Source organism: Amphiura filiformis, chromosome 11 (assembly GCF_039555335.1).
Source record: "Amphiura filiformis chromosome 11, Afil_fr2py, whole genome shotgun sequence".
NCBI lineage: Eukaryota > Metazoa > Echinodermata > Ophiuroidea > Amphilepidida > Amphiuridae > Amphiura > Amphiura filiformis.
Genome location: NC_092638.1, coordinates 63,238,810 through 63,261,491, shown reverse-complemented (window position 1 = coordinate 63,261,491; position 22,682 = coordinate 63,238,810). Strand labels below are relative to the sequence as shown.

General features: G+C 36.9%; 2 protein-coding genes across 2 annotated transcripts in view; one reads left to right on the top strand and one right to left on the bottom strand.

Annotated features, from left to right (window-relative positions):
* Positions 1–22,682, top strand: part of LOC140163841 (centrosomal P4.1-associated protein-like) — a 50,015-nt gene that overhangs the window by 565 nt on the left and 26,768 nt on the right. The window contains exons 2-15 of the mRNA XM_072187156.1: positions 4,955–5,187; positions 5,682–5,798; positions 5,829–5,990; positions 7,283–7,483; positions 8,176–8,390; positions 9,011–9,226; positions 10,274–10,486; positions 11,111–11,377; positions 14,946–15,200; positions 16,205–16,326; positions 17,541–17,556; positions 17,823–18,510; positions 19,603–19,745; positions 21,977–22,141. Of these exons, the coding sequence (XP_072043257.1) occupies positions 4,989–5,187; positions 5,682–5,798; positions 5,829–5,990; positions 7,283–7,483; positions 8,176–8,390; positions 9,011–9,226; positions 10,274–10,486; positions 11,111–11,377; positions 14,946–15,200; positions 16,205–16,326; positions 17,541–17,556; positions 17,823–18,510; positions 19,603–19,745; positions 21,977–22,141 (2,979 nt within the window). The 5' untranslated portion in view covers positions 4,955–4,988. The remainder of the gene's footprint in view (positions 1–4,954; positions 5,188–5,681; positions 5,799–5,828; positions 5,991–7,282; positions 7,484–8,175; positions 8,391–9,010; positions 9,227–10,273; positions 10,487–11,110; positions 11,378–14,945; positions 15,201–16,204; positions 16,327–17,540; positions 17,557–17,822; positions 18,511–19,602; positions 19,746–21,976; positions 22,142–22,682) is intronic.
* On the bottom strand, positions 205–1,293 carry LOC140163843 (uncharacterized). The gene is made up of 2 exons (XM_072187157.1): positions 1,253–1,293; positions 205–694 (listed from the first exon to the last, which is right to left on the bottom strand). Exons 1-2 carry the CDS (start codon positions 1,291–1,293, stop codon positions 205–207), a joined length of 531 nt encoding a protein of 176 aa, XP_072043258.1.

Below are 22,682 nucleotides of genomic sequence, written 5' to 3'. Positions count from 1 at the left end.
TGGATAAAGCGAGTGCCTATAACAGTCTTTGTTTGTGGTGATAATGTTGTAAGATAAGGCCCCCGCTTGCCTGGTCCTGGGTTGACTGGATGAATTTGTATCACGAAGATGACATTTGATGTTACTTGGTATGTACCCGTGAGTTTCTTTGTAGATGGTCGTCAAGCGTAATTTGGTCCTCTGGGTCCTGAAGAGGTTCCCACTCTAAATCAGCAAGAATTTTAGTGATACTGGACTCCCTGCTGTAGTCGCCAACAGTAAACCTGGCAGCTCTTTTTGGATTCTTTCTAACTTATCCCCATCTGATTTGTGCTGTGGATCCCAGATCCCGGAGCAGTACTCTAACTTGGGTCTTATCAGGGACTTGTAGGCAATAGACTTAGTGCTGTTGTTGCAGTAATATATGTTTCTCTTCAGCAAGCCCAGCATTTTATTAGCCTTGGTAACAGTTTGATTGATGTGAGTAGACCATTTCAAATCATTGCTAAGTTCAACGCCGAGGTGCGGGTGATGTTTCACCTCCTCGAGGATATGGTGACCCATCTTGTAATTCTTGGTAACTGGATTCCTCTTGTGAGTGACTCTCATACTGAAGCACTTGGAAGAATTAAAAGACATCTGCCAGTCTCTCTCCCACTTGACTAAAGCATCAAGATCTTCTTGGAGTTTCTCGGAATCCTCGGTGGATTGTATTCTGTTGTAGAGAATACAATCGTCCGCAAAAAGTCTGACCTTTGAGTTTGACCTTTATAGTTAAGCTTATCATGTTTATAAATAATATCCTAGATTTTCGTCTCAGTCCATGCAGTCCATTGAGTAAGACCCTGTAATAACTTCTCCCTGCTAAAGACCTTCATCTTAAACCCATTATTAGTAGCATGACAGAGAACTTGAGCTACATGTAGTAAGTTCGGACATTGACTAGACTAAACGCTTGCCAGTCTCTGCATACGCCATTTATGCGCTGAGACTGGCTTATGCCATTTGTGTGTCAATGGGATTTACACACTTAACGTTTTATGCAGCTCAAACATTTCAACAATTTTTTTTGCAATTCAGTCAATTTATATGAAATTGGTACTCACATATCTGATCTCCAAATCATAGTTATCTTATTCAATGTATCCAAGTAAATTGAACTTGGAATTTCTGATACTTAAAAGGTAATTTCCAAGCCGTCGACCCCCCTACGTCCAACGAGCGTGATCAGTGGTGAAACAATGCAAGTCACGAGATGACCCACCTCATTTACAGCTGGTTTCTGTCGTCAAGTTGTGTTCGCGATACAGCCATGTTGCACAAGTGAGGTCGAGACTAATTGGTGACATCGATAACAACGAGTAAACAAAATGGCTGGGAGAACAGAGAAAGTCGTGTTTTTAAAAAAATGTTTTATCGTGACGGATCAGAAACCTCAAAAAACTTTTTTTGACTGCGCTTGATATGCTAACGATATAGGCCTACAGGTACATTGAAGGATATAAATTGGATGGAAAATAAGCCAAATATTGCAAGAAATCTACTCGCTAGAATCTTAGCGAGCCCGCAAAAAAATGTCCGTCCATGCGAATGTAATAGTGACAACGTAAAATCCCGACTAGACATTGACCTAGTAGCGATCTTTTCCTTTAGACCACCCTCGCTATATTATAGGGACTAAATTATTACTTTTGCATCAAGGTTTACTTTTGCATCAAGGTTAAACAGTTAAACAATATATTTGAAGGAGGGCAGGGCTTCGATAAATGAGAGAAATTATGGGGTAAAAAACAAGGTTAAAACAACTTTTTGCAAACAAGTGAAAACGCCTATTATGCTCGGAAGTTTTTGTCTTAAAAAACAATTTAAAAATTATCGGAAAAACAAGAAACGTACCTTCATAAAAGCAGCATCACTTCCGTTACCGTACATGAAAAGATGATCAGATGAGTGGAAAGTGGCAAAGAATTTGTGAAATGATGAATTTTTTAAAAGAAAAATACATCGCGTTTTTTCGAGAAATTCGCCATCTTAAATAAATTCAGAATTGCGTCACACAGTTAAAAAATGTCAAACGCGTTTGAAAATACTTGATCTGTGCGTTAATCACTGTCAAAGCGGCGTACATCAAGTGCTCGTACTACTTCTGTGAAGGTTTCTGAGTTTGCATCACCGGTTTTACATTCAGCTCTTTTACGTCCAAAATTGCGATAAAAACATGGATTTTGGAAGAAAATAAAGCTTGTTCGACAAAGTAAAAGGTATGTTTGAATAGCTAAAAACATGTTTAACCTTGATGCGAAAGTTTAATTTGATAAAATCGTAATTTTAACCTTATATAGCTCGGGTGGTCTAAAAGAAAAGATCGCCAACCTAGTCCTAGTTATGAACTTTATGCTAGCTATGCACAAATACAGTATAGGGGCAAAACTGCTTTGGTGTCCACGCTTACTCTGAACCTGACTTTCTAGCTGAATGCAATGCTTGTAGCTTTGAAACATATAGTAGATTGTACAACATGACTTCTAGTGTTTCTTCATGAACTCAACCCAATATATAACAGACCCAGTCCACACGAGTATATTTTCGTCATCGTGTTGTAATCACCCGATTATGACACGATAACATGATTATGATAAATCATAGACTCTGAAATGAGAGCGTCCAGCTGTCCACACGGTTAATTATTAATCAATTTTTTGACCAAAAAAAAATCACATTTTCACCAAAAATGATAAATCGCATTTTGACCAAATATTAAAAAAAAATCACATTTTTGGCCAAAAATCATAAATTAAATGTAAATTTCAAACCGTTTGTCAAACATTTGCACAAACATTTGCACAAACGTTTAAGGCGAAAACAGCTGTGTACAGTAACCTATTTTAAGTTTGAAATGAAGAATCTTGGAGTAGATGCGTATTTGTCAGTAAATTACACATGTTTGTCATTACCGTACATGTACTCACTCTAAATTGTTAATCGTAATTTTAACCTTATATAGCTCGGGTGGTCTAAAAGAAAAGATCGCCAACCTAGTCCTAGTTATGAACTTTATGCTAGCTATGCACAAATACAGTATAGGGGCAAAACTGCTTTGGTGTCCACGCTTACTCTGAACCTGACTTTCTAGCTGAATGCAATGCTTGTAGCTTTGAAACATATAGTAGATTGTACAACATGACTTCTAGTGTTTCTTCATGAACTCAACCCAATATATAACAGACCCAGTCCACACGAGTATATTTTCGTCATCGTGTTGTAATCACCCGATTATGACACGATAACATGATTATGATAAATCATAGACTCTGAAATAAGAGCGTCCAGCTGTCCACACGTTAATTATTAATCAATTTTTGACCAAAAAAAATCACATTTTCACCAAAAATGATAAATCGCATTTTGACCAAATATTTAAAAAAATCACATTTTTGGCCAAAAATCATAAATTAAATGTAAATTTCAAACCGTTTGTCAAACATTTGCACAAACATTTGCACAAACGTTTGGCGAAAACAGCTGTGTACAGTAACCTATTTTAAGTTTGAAATGAAGAATCTTGGAGTAGATGCGTATTTGTCAGTAAATTACACATGTTTGTCATTACCGTACATGTACTCACTCTAAATTGTTCATCAAACTAATCAAGAGGACTATATAAAAGCATTGTTTGCAGAAATGGAAATAATACATTTGAAAAGTCCTTGCATGTAAACATACGGCACTAAATTCATATTCATTGGGTAAGCCATGTATTCTAACTGTCAAGGTATGAATAATTAATTCAACTTCAAGTGACGTAGTTCTCATGCAAAACATCCTTTAAAGTTTGTAAATTAATATGTCACCTGATTAATTATTCATACATTGTAGGTATAAGGTACCGGTACTGGTACCTTGAATGGTTGGACTTCATCGCTTGTAGCCACAGAGCTGAAGTACGTATAGTCCCACTATACAGCTTTTAGTGTGTGAGCCCAGGGGTGGGGGGGGGGGCAAAGCTGTACTTTTACTATCTAGAGGTAACACAAACCATGGGCTACACAAAAATGCCTGATAGCAATTGAACTGGAGTAGCTTTTGGCGGGAAAAGGTCATCGAAACCTACACAGGGTCAAATTTCAAATTGTGTTTAAAAAGCATTTAAATGCATTCCTCTAGTCACAAGGATTCAGAAAATGAATAGTTTGACCTATCTAGGATGTACCGTTCTTGAGTTCTAACCGAAAAGGTCAAATGTCATGTTTTTGGCTCCATCGGGGTCAAAAACATCAAAGTGCTACGATTTTGCCAAAGAGGTGTCAAAATGTTGTTTTGATAAATTGATTCAAATATGGATAGGATTGCATCATAGACTTTACATGTAAAATGAAAAGGTCCATAAAAAAGAACCGTGCAAGCAAGATTGTAATAAAATTTGCAAAAAATGCTAATTGAACATGTACGTATGCAATGAACTAGGAGTCTTTCCAAAAATAAAATGTCCATCTAAAACTTAGATGAGTGCTGTACTGATTTCTGTGCACACACAGTTTGCTGTTAGTACCACATATAAAATTGTTCCTGAGACAAGAATATTTGTAGCTATAAAACTTCATAATACAACTTTAAGAAACAATGAAATCAAATAAAAAAAAGCCCTTTCCATGAATGATTTTTCAAAGTATGTAATTTTTGATTGACTGACCGTTTCATAGGAAATTAAATGCTTGACGTCTTCTAATAAATTTGGTACGGGTTTGGTATATTGGGCTATTCCATTTGAAATCCATTCACCCCTATGGCATGACCTTAATATCCCACTCAGGGAGTGTAGATTTCAAATGGAGTCACCCATTCTGGCAACCCCATTTGAAATTCACACTTCCTGTGTGGAAGATTGAGGTCTTGTCTCCATATGGGGATGAATTTCAACTGAATTAGCCTGTTGTCTTAATTTACAAATTGCTTTTTTATTCACAAAAATTTACAGTTTGATACTGCGGCAACAAACAATGTGCAACTAAATGGCAGCACAGCATTTACTGACATCTTCTGACGATGTTCAACAGTTGACCCAGCCGTTGGCTTCCACCTTAGCATGGGCATCAAGAGCAGGGGTACTATTGGATCCTCAGCCTCTGTTAGGCTCCAATTTAACCAGATTTGAATCAATAAGGGGAGCATCACACCAGTCCCTGATAGGGAACCAGCTTAATAGAAATGGTAAGAATGAATGCATTTTAAAAATCTTATTGTACTCTTATAGGAAGCCCCGCCAGAGCAGTTCTTCTGCCTGGTTATCAAATTAATCAGTGACAAGATTATCTCAGAATTTGACAGGTGTTAATTAATGCAATAACATTAAAACATCAATTAGCACCTGTCATATTCAGAGATTATTTTGTCACTGATTAATTTGATAACCAGGCAGGTTTTGTTCACCCAAAAGAGCTGCTCGGGTGGGGGGGGGGGGCTTTCTCTTTAAACATTGATTTTTACCACAAATGTCAAGTGCTGTGCATTTTTCTATGCAGAACAATTGCATTCCTATTTACTAATTTTCTAATTTTAACTTAAAAATAACTCAGAAATCAAGATTTGCAACTTACCTCTCCTTTTATGTGAACAGGTCTCAAATTTCCAATAGTGAGTAAATTTGTTTGACTTGTAATTATTTGTGATATTTATAATCTGTGATACCTGATATTATTTTTCAGATGATGTTGAAACCAATAGAGGAGGATCGGTCATATCAGAGACAGAGAGTAACCCGTCTGTGGATTCTTTCTTGCCATTGCCTGGAGTGAGAGAGGTGCCTCCGACTCTTGATTCCTGTTAATGTAATCTGTGATCTTATTTTTCAGGTGATGTTGAAACCAATAGAGGAGGATCGGTCTTGTCAGAGACAGAGAGTAACCCATCTGTGGATTCCTTCTTGCCATTACCTGGAGTGAGAGAGGTGCCACCTACTCTCATTCCTGTTCAGAGTACGGAGATGCCAACAATGACAGGAATGAGTCAACATGGTAAGGAGCAGTCTGGATTCAAATGTGTCACACCCTCTCTGGTTGCACTCAATCATGCAAAATGTAATCAATTAATGTAAATTTTCATGGAATACATTATATGTGCCATGATCAAGGGGAATGAGTCTGATCTTGCTAATATGTGTCCATCCATATAAAAACGATGCACTTGTCGGCTGCTACATATGTCTCATTTCACATAATAGATAGGAATAAATACCAGAATCTCAAGTGGAGGTCACTTCAAATTATCCCCAAGTCACATGATTATGGAATTTTCTCTGTATTCCTAAACCATGTGACATGGGGATGATTTGAAGTGACCTCCACTTGAGATGAGTCTGGAATTTATTCCTAGCTGTTGTGTAAAAAGAGACACATGTAGCAGTCGACAAGTGCTTCGTTTTGATATGGATGAACACATATTGTGTTTGAGATATTGGCAAAAACAGTGTTCAAATTCTTTTGTTTTATATTGTTTACAGCCATAGATAAATTGCTCATAACTCGGTAACCAGATGTCCATTTTGAGGGGTTTGCATCAAATTGTAACATCTGTAAAGTGTGCTGAGGCTTGTGGATCAACATCTAGGCGTTGTGCCTGTGCGTAGCGCACTATAAATCACTGTGCTTTTTTTTTTTTGTAAACTGCCAGAAAATTGCGTAAAAAACTAATTGAAAATTGCAGACATGTGATTCATTCCATGATGTGATCAAGCAAATTGAGTCAGATGTTGGGAGTATTGATTTTAAGATATAGCCAGTAATAGCATTCAACTTTCCTTGTATTTTATTATTCTTAGCAACACTAAAATGACCATATCACTGGAACTGTAAGATGTCTAATTCATGAATTATGATGTTGTTTTCAGCAAAATAAAGAGTTCTCTAAAATTGGCTCATGTAATGAAATTGAAAACTGAATTTTGATTTTATCGACATCAGGCTTGTTTAGCTTGATCGCATCACATCTCTGTTATGATTGCCTGAGACATCAGTCCAGATTATTTTTTGTCTGATATTTGATTTGCATGTGAATAATTGACAACCAAAATAGTGATGTTTTCTCTATATTCAATCAGGCCTGGAAAAAATGTTCATTTCCCAGGAATGTAGTACAAATTTCCCTCCAACATATCAGGATTTCCCTCAATTTCTAATGTATTTCTTTATCCAGAAAAGCATAATTTCCCTCCAGATTACTAAATTTCCCAGGAATGAGATTCCTGAATTCCCTGTTTTGTCCAGGCCTGATATTCAATTGTCATTTCTTTTTGTTTTACTTTCTTCAGACACCAGTTTTGATCATCTGGAGCAACATCAAGCAAAAGAACAGAGTCGACTTCTGGACAGATTTAAGCTTCTCAAGCAGTGGCAACAACAACAGCAGGAGAAGCTTGTAAGACAACAGCAAGAACAGCTAGAAATGCTGAGATCAGAGCAGCATCGTGTTCACCAAGCCATGATGGAACAACGACAAAAACAATGGGGTGGTAGGTAGATGTACTGTAAAGCTTAATATTTTCACAGTATACCGTATAAATTTTTCTTGATTTGAACTGTTTGAAGCAGTGTGCAGGTTGTTATATTCGCGATTACGAACAGTTAACATTAAAGCCTATAGGTACAAATTTGCGAGATAATTTGTAAGTTGAATCTATTATGATATATTATGAGGTATTATGATTCCTGGTTGTCCGTCTGTCCGTTCAAGGTTGCGAGTGCAATTTCTCGTAACTGGTAAGGCATATCTCTCGCAGCATATCTCTCACTCTCATCAGCTGTTCTTGCTGATCTCTTGACTTGTGTCATGCCTCATGGGTTATTGTTCATTGTTCACTCTAGCAAAAACCTAGCCTAGACCTCAAAATGACTAATATTTTGTGTTTGCTCTAATCAAACAACATGTGCTTGTGACTTATGATTAAAGTTGCCAAAAAGGGGAGGGGACATTTAATATTGTGTACCCCCTATAAAGCATGTTGATTCGTTTAATGCTGGAGCCCACAGAGGGAAATTTTTATTCTTGAATCAAGCAGAAAGCATTTGATCTGAAGCAGTATTTAGTCTATTATAACCAGGATCCAGGTTAATAAAAGATTAGCATAGATGTAAGGATGTTGGTGGTAGCATTCCTTATCCGCTGTACTCGTACCTTATCAAATTACCTTTATTTTTTTTAAAGCTGGCCGTGTTGTGAAGTCGCCACCAAGGAGTCCATCTCACCATCATTCCTCATCACAAGAGATGCATACAAGTCCACCAAGGATGAGCGGCCAGATGAGTAGCGTACCTCAGGCCATCGCTAAAGGAACTCTGTCATTATCACAGACTGTTGGGCCACAAGTCTTGGGTACACTGCTGAGTGATCATAGTCATTTACAAAGTCACATGCCACAGGTATGTGTGAAGCTATTTAGTACTTCGTAATACTATTTAATTTTACATGTGCAATTACATTTACATCTTCATAAATATGACCGTCCACCACAAACCTATTGTAAAGTCCTCGGTCAAGTTAGTTTATTTCATATTTACGTGATAGGTTTTAAAGTAATATATCATTTGACATCTTACGGTATCCAGAAGCAGAGTTATGGTTTAGTTGTACTTTCAAGTTCAATCAAATACAACTTTCATTCACATTTTGCACTGTAACTCAAAGGTTTGCGGTGGGATGTCACAGCAAATTTGCACAAGAGCTTACTAGCTAAGCTTTGGTGATTTATATTATATAGACTTTATTTCAACTCAGAGGCCCAATTTAGCAAACCTTTTTCTTTCTTGAAGCTGCGGTTAATGATGGCTGACATTTCCTTATTATTTTTGGCAATTTAAAAACTCTTGTGAGCCCGAAGGGTGCAGGAGTTGATAGAACCTTCTTTTGTGTGATAGTAGATTTGCTAATAATGATGAACTTTTATTGTTTTAAAGATGTTAGTGAAATTAAAAAAAATTGTAATTTGTGGTTAAGAATTGAACTAGCTGTATTTGAATTTTTAATTTCATCTTCCATGCAGGGGGAAGACTTAGACACAGCAAGTGAAGCCAACAGTTCAGTCATGGAAGAGGGAGTATATCCACTTCCTGACACAGCCTCAGAGATGAGTGATGACTATTATAGTCCCAAAAGGACGAGAGGGAGAGATGTGGAAGATCAGGATACTGGTATGGAAGCTGATATGGAGGAAGAAGACAGCGTGGATCAAAATACAGATGAATTTACACCTGAAGAGGTAACATCTGTAATAGCTGCCAGGTGTTATCTGTGCACAATATAGAATGCAGAAATTGTCAAATAGCTATTATAGGCAGCTATTGCAGATTGAGCCTATTTGCACCAAACTCTTGATATATTGGATATAACTTTTTTTTTATTTAAAACTTTTCATTTAAGGTAGCTTGAATTAAGCTATTGCAGTGTTAAAAAAACATTGACCATTGACATTAATTTAAAATAAAAACATTGAAAACATAGACTACATTGAATGTTTGGGACAAGCTCTAACATAATGAGCACAAAGTCAACAAAATGACTTTTTGATATATAACATATTTCAAATCTTTACTTCCAAGCTTTAAAATCATACCAATCATGACCCAGCATGTCCAGACAATAGCAATGACATATATGTGATGCGATCAAGCAAAATCAATCGGAAGTCGGAAATATTGATTTTGAGATATAGCCAAACAAACAAACTACTCATATCTTTTGCACTGATTGTCCAAATTCAATTTGGTTTCATGCAAAATGTAGCTTTGTAAATGTTGTTTACAATCCTGTAAGAAACTGAAAATTGAATATGTCATACCTCAGACTGATTTGGCTTGATAATACCACATATACTGTGATTTGGTCGTAATCAAGAAAGTATAAAGTGTTTGAAAAGTACTATAGAAAAGTCCCTTTTTATATCAAAAACATTGACAGATTAATGATTTCAATGTTGTCAATATTTAATAGGTTGAAAACATTGACAAGTCAATGTTGGAAAAACATTAATATTTTTCAATACATTGAAACGTCGCAATACATTAGCTTGAATAATTTGGTATCAAAAATATAATTATAGTGAATTTTCAAAAATGCTTCCTTTGGCCTCCATGCACTAGATCATATCACATATATTTTAGTTGTACTAGAATTAAGCTATAAAATCCACAGGAGTGCTTTTACAGACTACTACAATTAGGTCAATGGTACTTGTGTTGATAGTTCAGTGAAGTACACTCATATAAGGACATTGTATAACCCATATACTGTTATTTTTTCTTCAAAGGCTGATTATACACCATTGAAGACATCAAAAGAAACGGACCAGTCTCCTTCACACTTGCCATCACAACAACAAACAACAAAGCCAGACTGTGACGGAGGCAACGATGATGCTACCAATGATGAGTTGCTAGGAGATGAGCGTCCGATACGAGGAGGAGCAGTAAACACTTTTGAGGAGTTACTAGAAAAGAAGTTGAGACAAGAGGAAGAAAAGGTTTGTAGCGCCTCAATGATATCCTTCCCCATAATTGATTTTGGTATAGTTCAGTCGTCAAGTATCAATACATGCACCACTTCAATTTTTTTTCCAGTACAATGCATAACTCATGAAGGGGAAGTGCATTGTGATTGGAAAAAAATAAACTGCAAGTGCATAGATATTTTTCATTTGAACATCAACAAAATCATATCTAGTTATTGGTTACCCTCATTCACAAACATCATAATACTAATTTTTATTTCGTTTTAAAAAAGCTTAAAATCACATTTTGATAGCAAAAAAAGCTTCATGGTGACAAAAATGTGATAAAAGAAAATGTTTTGTATGTATTAACTTTCTACAAAAATGCCCACTTTTATAGTATTTGAAAGTCTTTGCAATTAAAACCAAAGCTATATCATTGTCAGTATATTATCATTGGCTATGCTCGACCAGTTCAGTGTGTGTAGTGACACATTGCTGAGGACATGGTCTTGGATTGTTTGATGCAGGGAATGACCGAAAAAGGTGAATTATATGGATTTCAATGCTTTCAGCTAGCTTTCCTTGATCTTTCTTAAGCTATTTATAAAGTTTTATGAACTTAAACTTGTACTTTGTTAAAATTTATTTGTGCAGCAACAGAAAGTTTTACAGGCTTCTGCTCAGCACCAACCAGCAGCCAGTCCAGGTCGTAAGTTCCTACGCAGAGGACAAGGCACCGCTCGGTTTGGTAAGATCAACATCAAACCTCCAAGAAAGAAATCTCCTCCCAAGAAAGCGGACGAGAAGAGTCTCAGCAACAACAAGATGACGTCAGGAGGCAACATCCCTAAAGATACAGAGGGAGGCAGTGGATCTAGTGTAAAGCCTGTGGAAAAGATGAATAAAAAACAGTCTCCACAGGTGAGCTTATAGTAGATTCAGAGATATATCAATAAAAAAGTGTATTAGTATCTCTTCCCTAATGAGATAACTTCTCTAATTTTCACCTGTTTAAGTGTACCCCTTTTTTGCCTTAAAGGGACCATTGAAAGAAAATATTATTTGGTATCAAAATAAAGCCCATAAAATATAGAATCAATATCTGAAACAACTGAAGAACTAACTATTTTAGAAATAAAAATACAACGAAAACAACATACTCGGTTTACCCCCTTCAAAAATAGAAATTGGGCGATTTTCCGATGACGTCATTGTGGTTACGCATTTTGTGTTATGCTGACATTTTTGCCGGGACAAAAATGACAACAGCGATCGCGATCTAAATAACAGATGTATAAATAATACAACCACTTATATATTTTAAGGTCAAGTAAAAACAAAATACCAGTTGCAAGTTGATTGTCCACATTTTATTAAAAAGAGGAAGCAGAGGGCCTTTTTATTTATTATTTATTATTTTTTTAGAATGCAAATCGATCATTTATGTATGCCTACATTATTCCCGGACATTATTAGTGTAACTTGTAGAGGAGGATTATAGGATTGAGGCTCTTGTTATTTGATGGTTCTCTGAGAGGATGATTAAAACAAAGCCTGTAAATTGAAATGCTTATAGCGAATCTAATATCTTCTGAAACATTTAAAAAAAGTTTCCCTGAAATAAAGAAAATAGCAAGAAATTTTCAGAATCCCTCAATGGCAATGCCCTGCAAAAGGAAGCGGGCGCGCGGCGCAGGGCCGGGGACGATCAGTTATTTTTTATCATCATCAAGCATGCAGCTTCTTAATATTTTACTTATTCATAAATTCAACCCCCGGTCAACATGATCAAGATATGATTCCGATGACTTTATGTAGGCCCTACATGATATATCAAACTAATTATGAGTATGATAGTGACGATAAGGGGATATCGCCGAGATTAGCCGCAACACATAAATTGCAGATCCCAGGGTTGCAGATGATATAAATGTGCCGGCACGAGCATGTCTCGTGCCTAGCTGGGCCCCAGCGGTATAGGCCTATGTATTTTATTTTGCCGTACTTTAAACTAGTCAAGAGATGATTATTTTTCACAAGACCTGACATGTTTTCAATTAGTAAAGAAGCCTTTTTCTTCCATAAGTTAACTAAACTTTCAAAAGTGCTTATTTTCATACCCCAACATGCTAAAGTAGGCCCTACCGATTTTGCAAATTTATTCCCCTACGGGACACTTGCCAATATTATTTGAGCCGTTGGCACTGGGGCAGTGGCTCCAACGGCAGATGAAGAACACGACATGCAAGCTGTTCCTGAAATCGGTAGCGCCTACAAACATAGGCCTACATAGGCCTTCAAAAAGCCTTTGCTACAAAAATAAAAGTACAATGACAACAAATAGGTAACATACATTTACTTTAATGCATGGATGGTTAACGGTTAGGCCCGGGGGTAGGCCTAGGCTTTGCAAAATTAATGTCAGTCATTCCTAAAAATGAACTATTCAGCCGGGCGTGCTGTATTTTACATTCATTTATTCAATCATTCTTTCATTAATGAGTATGATACAACATTTACCCAATCAACACAACATTTAGAACTGTTCCTTTGATTAAACGCTCGGACACTTTGCAAGTTTCAGTGGGATTTGAGATTGTATTAGGCCTATAGCATTTCCTTGATGCAAACTAAAGGCTGACAGTAAATATTGTTCATTTGATTGTTTGGAGTGGCCTTTATAATTTATGTTCTTCTTGGTTCTTTATCTTCAAATTTGTTTCTCATTTCTCATATAGGTTTTTAAAAATAAATAAAAATATATTTAAGCTTTTAGGGCATATATAGAGCCTTTTCCCAGATCTTGGAGGGTTCAAATCGCTGTAATTTCACTGCCATGGTGAATCATCACAATCAGATCGCATCAACCGGTAGGCCCTATAGGCTGGTTGCTGCCGAACCGGCGCAAACCTAGATCCGCACTTAGATTGTAACATCCACTAATCATGCCAATTATCTTAACAGCTCCCCAAATTCCATTGGGTAAAGGAAGTTTTTGATAACCAACAACTAATTACCGATTATTGAGAAGCATTAGGAAACCGGAGAAAACCGGGAGAGCAAGTATGGAATCAGGATCGGGCCGCGCGCGTCGGGGCTTGAACACAGGACCTCAGTGGTGCAAGGCGACGAACAACCGCTGCGCCAATTCGCTCTACCAAGCCTGGCTTTTGTTTTGAACCTGGTCTCATATTAAGGAAGTGTGTCTCTGCACGGATCGAGCGACCGTTTAAAGAAACAAACAATCAAACTTAATCATTCGCAATTCAGCTCCAAACTTCGGAGTCAGGATCGTCTTGCGTTAGGCCCGGCGGTGGTAACCTAAGCCGCACACCCGGGAGGTAGGCTTATTAGGCCTGAAGAAATTAAGTCGCATGTCATTGGTTAACCCGAAACATCATGGCCTTCTCTTCCTATCATCACCAGATATTTCAGAGGAAATAGGAGTAAAGATTTTCTATTATCTGAATGCCTCAAAACAAAAGATAGTCCTACTCTCTTGCAAAAGCCGAGCAGCTAGCACATCAGCTATGACTTTGTCAACATGTAGGCCTAATACTTGTATTTCCCTGTTATTGGCCAATTTTGTAGCCAGACTTATGTAGGCCTATCGTAGTACCAGTCTCATGGTCGGCATCTTGCAACATTAGGCCTATGCCAGTCATTGTAGCTTTGCAATTTATATTATAATATCCGTTTTTTCTGTGTCTATTGGCACAGAAAAGTTCACTGCTGTAAACACGTTCATGCGTTGGTTTAGACCGGGTCTGGCCTATGCAGTGTTGCCATGCAGCGGAAAGGATAACCACTTTGATGTCACAGGGGTTGCCACGTGTCTCTGAACATATGAATTGGGCGGAACAGACGCAATGTTGGGCGCTTTGTCTTTATTGGCTGATTTGGGGGGTAAAATGAAGGAAAATTGCGTTATCATTTTAGAAATGGATTCTATATGTTATTAGCTTTATTTTGATACCAAATATGTTTTTCTTTCAATGGTCCCTTTAACATTAATGTGTTGTGTTAGGGCTTATGTTGTGGCGCAGGTGGTTGGTCGTCCATATGGCTGTGTGGCTGTCTTGGTCAAGTATGTGATCAAGTATGATGCCCTCTTGTGCTGTATAATTTTATGTTATGTTATTCATTATATTTACCAGCTATTGTAGTGGGGACACCTTAAAGGGATACTTTGTGATCAACAGCCTTATCCAAAATTATCAGAGACCCAGGACTACATAATATTTGTGTGCATAAAATTTTTTTGCAGATTTGCAAATTTGTATATTTGCTGTCGACAGCCCAGAATTGTAATGTAGTGTAATTATGCGTAAGTTGCAAATTGAATGTTCAAATGAACTGAAGTTTTGGAAATAAGCTTTTTGCGTGGATATCTATTGAACCATATCCAATACAAAGGATACTAAATCACAAAATACCCCCTTAATTATGAACTGTGTAATTCTAGTTACTCTTTACCATTTATTTTCAGCCTTTATCAAGGAAAGTTGCTTTCATAAGGGAATCTGTATCAAGTCATTCCAATATACCTGGGGCCAGACTCAAATCAACCAAACCAATAAGTAAATCTGTCATAGGCAAAGAAACGCTGCCTGGTCCCATATCCATGGCAACAGTATCCCAGCAACAGGATGACCATCATCTACCAACAGAGGGCGTACATCCAGATGACACAATTGAGATGTCATTTCAGATGAGAATGAATGAATGGCAGAAGAAGGCGGAGGTAAATTTGTAAAAAGTGGACATTTTTTAAGTGATTAATTTTTTGCACTTTGCCAATTTTGAAATGTTTCACTTCTTTAAGATGTGTGCTTCCTTTACATTGACCCATGTGTTGTTGATTTTCGTGATAGCTGGTTATAATGTGCAAAGCACAGATTTTATTTTGCTTTTGTGATATATTTCACCCATTGCACTGTTCCACCGTATTGCAAGGGGAGACTAGATCTGGCAGTAGACATGGAAATATGACTGGTTCAATTCGCATTATGAATAAATGTTGACATTTATGTAGTGCCTTTCACATGTATCAAAGCGCTTTACATTTATTTCGCTGTCATTAGAATATGTCAGCTGCCATACAATGCCCAAGGCATGTATGCTGCCAGATTGAGGTTCTCTTTGCATATGGGGGAACCAAGACAAAATCGCCTACTGACTGAGCAACTATGATTATATGTGGAATCAAGATTGTGGTACAGAGATTATCGGGGTCTATTTTACTAACATTTTTGATGCACGCAAGTCCAAGCCCTATGTAACTCTAATATATAAATCTAGAAGATGGATCGTATGAAAGAATTACGATGAGTTATGGCTTATGATGGGTTAACACTCCTGCTCACAACCCATAAATGGAAATATTCTCTTCGCTGCACATTCAAGATGGCCGCCATGGCGCGAGCGACCATCTTGGATGTGTACCATCTTGTATACATGCAGTACGCAAGTAAAGGTGAAGTGAAGTACTTACAATGCATGGCACGGGTAGTGAAATCAACCACAGTGAAAATGCAGTCTATTTGGAGAAAAAAATAATTTTCAGAGCAGCTTCCGTGTCTTGAAACTTCTTTTTCAAAAAAAAAAAAAAGAAAGAAAGAAAGAAAAAAAATGGTATGTTAATCATGTGCCCTTTTTAACCTCAAATATGGTAGATGCTTTTTCTCTATCATGAATAATAGCTAGTAGCTCTTGAACATTGCTGTTAATATTTGTCATATTTTATAGGATGAAGAAGAAGACCTTGAAGAGTTTGAGTTATTGGAACAAGCAGTAGATGACAATACATCATTTTCTAGTAATGCCTCGCTGGTTGTCAACATGATGAAGAGAATAACTACAAAAGACAGGTATTAATTCTAAGCTATTACAATAAAGAGCGCCCGCCAATAGTTTGCGATGTAATCGTGATGTATCATGGGAAAAGTCGACATCAAGTCCGGCATATCTGAATATTACCATGCTATTACATAGGTACACTTGAAAATAGTCTTTGAGTTTGTCAAAATAAAGGTGTTACACGCGAATCGATACTCAATAATACTTAATAATGTGATTTGAAATGTGCACAATTAATTTTTTCTCTATCGATTTATGCGTAATACCGCTATATTGACAAACTAAAAAATATTGTCACGTGTTCCTATGTAATAGCATGATAATATTCGTATTGCGCGGATTTGGATGTCGACCTTTTCCCATGATACATCACGATTACATCGCAAACCGCTGGCGGCGCCCTTATTGCGAATAGCGAGAATTAGAGGTGGTTCAGGGCATGACTTAGCAAAGTCTGGGGCATCTGCTAAACAGAGCATTAAAAAAGTTGCAAATGCTTGGTTATTAGGCCAAAAAAAAAAAAAAAATGTTTGTTTGTCCTCCACAGCTTTGAAAGAGGACGTGCGGGCGGGCAGATTTTTAAAAATTTTTTTTTTTTTTCGGATTTGGTGTTTTCCTGGACCTTGCTAGAGCTAAATGCTACAATCATTCATGGTGACTTTAAAAAAAAACATTTTGTTTCTTTAATATGCAGTTAAAGTTATAATTTGTGTTCATGTCATAGTCTTTTAATGATTTCAAAGCCAATGTATTTTGAAGTCACTAAAAATAATAGACTATGACATGAAGTTATAACTTTGCATATTGAAGACACAAAATGTTTTGGGGGGCTTTTTTAATTTTCAACCATGAAAGATCTTAGCATTTAGCTCTAGCTATACTCCAAATTGAAAAAAAAATGAATTTTAAAAATAGAAAAAAAAAATATTGGTCAGGCCTTAATCTGAGGAGCGGGCAGTGGAGGACAAACAAACAACCTTTTTTTTTGGACTTACTATGCATTTATAACCTTATTGCATTCATCTGATAAATTATGACACAAATCAAACCAATTGGGCTGTTCTATTTGAAACCATATCCCATTCAAATTAAACAACTTGAATTATTCCAGATCCAACCATTTTCATCCATAAAAAAGTGGAAAAGGTATGAAAGAATTTAGAATTCCACACAAAATTATATAATTTTAGGCCAAATTGTGAAAAATTTAACTGGATTTTTATAGCTTTCAACAATTTTCAGTATGAAATATATGTATAAGGTTGACAATTCCAGTCCTTGATCACGATTTAGTTCTGGCAATTTCTTCTTGATCTGGATTGTGATCAAGGACTGGAATTGCCAACCTTATACAACACCCCCCTCATTTGACCAAAAGTCACCAATTTTCAACAAAAGGGCCAGTCTATCAGAACATAGGACTTCTGATGTTCTGAAAGTCAGTTTAAACTTGTTTATCACCACAACGTATGAACTTACATTCACCTTATATGTGTTCATTATACAGGTACCGCTTGGAACAGTGAGTGAAAAATCCAATTCACTACAATCATCTCAAGAACAACCAGTCATCTCAAAATCACATGATCAGTCACATGATCATATATCATCATCAAGCAGTGACTCAGACAACTCTAATCTTGATGGGACATTAACAGGTGATAATCAACATATGCCATCAACAATGGGTGAACATAGGACGCTGACGCAGCAAGTAACAAAAGCTGGAAGTTCAACAGAAGAAGATTCTGATCATGTGAATATGAGGAAAAATCAAGATGATCGTTTGAGAACAAAGCAGGAAGAGGATGAAAAACTGAATCCTAATTTTAATAATTCCGGATCAAATCTGAATTATCCAATTGCCAGAGGAATCGTACAAGATGAATCGGAAGATTCTGACGATGATGATCTGGGATCAGATAGTGTCGTAGAGATGGACAGGGAGATGGGGAATCAAAGTGATACGGAGATGCAACAAAAGGATGAGAGAATGGAGGAGGAGGAGGATGAGGATGTCCATAAATCCTCCACAGCAGCAGGGACATCCTCTCATGCACTGGACATTGACTTTGAAGATGAAGAGAGTTGGGGAGATTTAGGTACTGCTGCCTCTGGGGATGAGGACAGTGATGATAGTATTATAGTTGGGATGCCAATTATTACATCAACTCCACCGGTGTCTAGTGGAAAAGGTTAGTACACACACTTAAATGGTTGTACCATACAGAGCAGTAGTGGAGTGTTTTAGGTGACATTTTTGTGTCTACATCCTGCTGCTCTATTAGGAAAATTGCTGTTATGTCAGTTATCAGTCACTCTACCATTTTTCAACTTGATGTGGCAGTGACGTCATTGCTCATTTCATTGGGTGCAGATTCAAATCGCTAGTGTTTGCTCAAAGTGCTTGTGTAGACACTCACACACTTAAAGACACCGCATATATGCGCTCGCGAAACATCTGCCTCAACACTGTTGATGTCACTGCCACATCATGGTGTAAAATGGCGTAGCAACCCAATGTCGGCCGAAATTTATCACTTCAGTGACACTGGTATACACTCCCTTTAAAAAACGGGTTAAGTCACTTCATTGATATGTGTGCAGATGACAATGCTTGTGTACTTCTTCATAATGGAACTGACTTATCCAATTTTGTTTTGGTTAACATTAAAGTTGCTAAGTATTATCATACTTGGTTCCAGATCTGTGAGTACAGGTTACGTTTATAATGCAATTGACAGTACATTTGTTTGTTTGACGAAAGAAATATTTATTTTCATCTAATTTTGTTTATATAGGTAAAACATTAGACCCATATTTTACTTTTGTTGAGTTTCTCACTACAAAAATGATCCAAGTCTTGCATCATCTGGCTATCTGGTCAGAAGATTGGCGACTGACTTCATTTTGAGCAAATGAGTGATTTATCCTATAGTATATAAGTATTGCAAAATCCTTGCTAGTATGCACAATGGCCACCTGTTTTAGATGACTCAGAATTTTTCAGCCAAACAATCCTTTTTTCCTGATTTTGACTAATATATTTTGTGTTCCTTCATATTGCGATCATTCTGTACTGATAAGACATTCAAAATTGTGGCGTTGTCTGCTTTAGCACTTTGACCCAGGTAAATTAAAAAGTACTGCTTATGTGGGTAACCACTATAGCAAATAACAAAGGCTAGTTTGTCCATCAAAGCCACTGATACACAGTTTGAGTGATGTCGTAACGAAACTGTCCAATTTGATTTCATGCTTTTGGTGGTTGTGTTTCCTCCTTACAGGTGCTAATTCACACCCATTGGACAGAAGGAAAGCAGATGTACTCCAAGATGATCACCAACTTGAGTCTCCACCAACATCTAAACTTGTATCAAAACTATTCCCTAAACTCAAACCTGTGGTTCCTAAACAACAAGTGCAACAGGTAAGACATAATGCATGGTTATGGTAGAGTCCGAAGTTTACCGTTTTCTAAAATCCATTTTCCGTGTTGTAATCCGTGTTGTAAAATATGTAAATCTGTGTCATGAATAAAGCTTAAAATGTATAAACAATGATATTAATATCACAATATATAAGTGTTCAATATTGTGATCAATATGCTCTGATTGGAATATTCTCACAATGATAGACAGACTATTACGATGTTTGGGATATAGGGGTTCATGCCTTGGTAATATACCTTTATTTCGGTATTATTAAACAGTATTTTTATCATAAAATTGACATACACAACTCATGATTGTTTTTAACATTTATTTCTCTTATCTTTTAACAATTTTTGTCACACCATACAAAAATGTCATTTTCCGTGTTGTACCTCCGATTCCGTGATTTTCTTCCGTTTTCCGTAAAACGGAAAACTTCGGACTCTAGGTTATGGTTACCAAAGCCGAGTATAACTTTGGAATATGATTTGTATCCTGTATTATAAGAGTAGGGTTAAGGAGTAGGATATAGGGTTAATTTTAAAGTTAGTATTTAAGGTTAGGATTAAAGTTAGGATTTATGGTTGGGTTTAGAGTTAGTGGTGATGTTAGGATGCAAGGTGATTCCAAACTTATTCATCAAAGCTTTGGAATACCCTTTGCATCCTGTGTTGTGAGGTTTTAAGAAGTAGGATTTAGGGTTAGGATTAAAGTTAGTATATAAGGTTAGGATTTATGGTTGGGTTGATGTTAGGATGCAAGGGTATTCCAAAGTTAATCAGCAAAGCTATACTCTAGTTGGTACAAAATTAGTGGCTTTTATATACTTTTACACCACCAATAATTAACCTAAGTGAGTTTCTTAATTGTCCAAAATAAGTTCTTTTGTTCTCTGTCTGTCTATTCTCCAGGCCGCGACAAATTTTATTTTTTAGCTTGCCCGATCGGGCAGGCAATATCCAAAATTGGTTGCCCGAAATTGCCCAAATTAAACCCATATTCCCGCAACAATTGTCGACAAAGTCACATACCGTACTCATCATGCAGTGCAGTGCATAGTACCGTAAGTGTGCCGAATTTGGCAGTTTCATTCTTACAGAAATCCAATACTTTTCTCAGTTAAGTTGATAAATAAATGAGTATTCATGAAATGCATAAAAAAACATTTCATTCAATTATTTCACTGTTTGTTTCTTACATGTGGAAAATAATGTGTATTTTATGTGAAATTTTGTCAGTAAAGTCACGGCGATTTACGTATTTCGCCAACCACTAGTACATCTCAATCTCAATCATATGCAAATACATGGCCAGCTGACATCATTGACGTCATGATATTTGCACGAAACAGGTTCTATAATTGGCCAAACTTCCAATACGTCACGTCACGGCATGATGTTCATTAGCATATGTATATGTCTGCAAGTCTGGTGTGGGATACGAGTGCCTAGCGAAATTTGAGTTCCATTTCAAGAAGTTTTCTACTTTGTTTTGACATTTTTTTACTTCTGTGAACACGCTAAGTTGGACAGAAATACTCCATTTTAAATCATCAAGCTTTAATTGGTTTAAATTTAGACTTGCCCGATCGGGCACAGCTCTTCAGAGTTTTAATTGCCCGACAAAAAATGTGATTGCCCCGGGCTATCGGACAGGCGATTTGTCGCAGCCTGCTATTCTCCCCCTCTCCTCTTTCTATCAAACTTTGTTACATTCATTTGCAACTGCAAGCACTTTCTAAAATTCTCCCAATCTCACTCCTAAACCCTCTCTCCTAAACCCTCTCTCCATCTGTCTGTCTGTCTAGTGTCTGTTTGTGTCTCATCTCTCTCTCTGTCTTAAGCTTTCTAATACTCATTCTCAAACTCTTTGTTAAATTCTCAGAAACATTGAAATTCCCATGTGTCTGTTTGTTTCTCTCTCTTCCCCTCACTTTCTTACTGTCTGTTTAAATGTGTTACATAGTGTGTCTTGTCTCAAGTTGAGAACAACGCCATGTTGGATTTCACTTTGGCAGATTCAAATCAATGTATTTATGCGGTTGCGTTGCCAGCTTACGGACAAATCGCTCTTCTACAGTTCTACACATGTGTGTTTGGCTTACGGGATTTGGTTAGTGCACACAATTTGAATTTGTCACTTCCAAATCCAACATTGCTTTACTCTCAACTTGAGACTATAGTAACCTTTACTTAGCATGTTTTTCTCACTGCATTCTAAAATCCAGGAAAAGCAACAAGAGGAAACCTTACAGAAGACCAAAGAAAGGCCCATAGGAGACGGGGTGCAATCCAAACTCTTACGAGACAAGTTGGCAGAGCTGGAAGATGAAATTGAGAGATTCAGGAAAGAAAATGCAATGCTTGCCAAATTAAGAGAGGAAAGAGAAAAGGTAATGTCAGGGAAGTTTAAAACAGGTTATTTATGTAATGGGTCACAGGGTTCCTTTTAGTACTGTCCAGTTTTTAAGCATTTGATATATAGAAAATTTATTAGTATTGAACTTTTTCTGGATCTACACTGGTTATGTAGCTATATTGCAGTTAATTTACTTGTTGAGATAAATGAATGAATTTGAAGTATGTATCTGGCAAAAAATGTTTCTGTTTACCATACCAACATGTGAAGAAGTAAGGGAACATTTTCATGGGAGCTGAATTAGTGGGGCATTGAGATATAAGGTCATGAAAGTGGTATAACAGCACTCATCGTCAAAGGTCCAGGCCATAGCAAGATACGCCAGCAAGATTCCAAACATTTCTTCGATTTTGTTATGTGGCCAAATGAATCTTTCAAAATCTTTTTTTACTTTCATTGGGATGATGTTTGCGTACAAATTTTATTCACTGGAAATGTATTATTCATGAGGGTGTTTGGTCTCAAATTTCAATTTTTTTCTGATGAACTTAAATAGTGAGGATGCTAAACAGTTA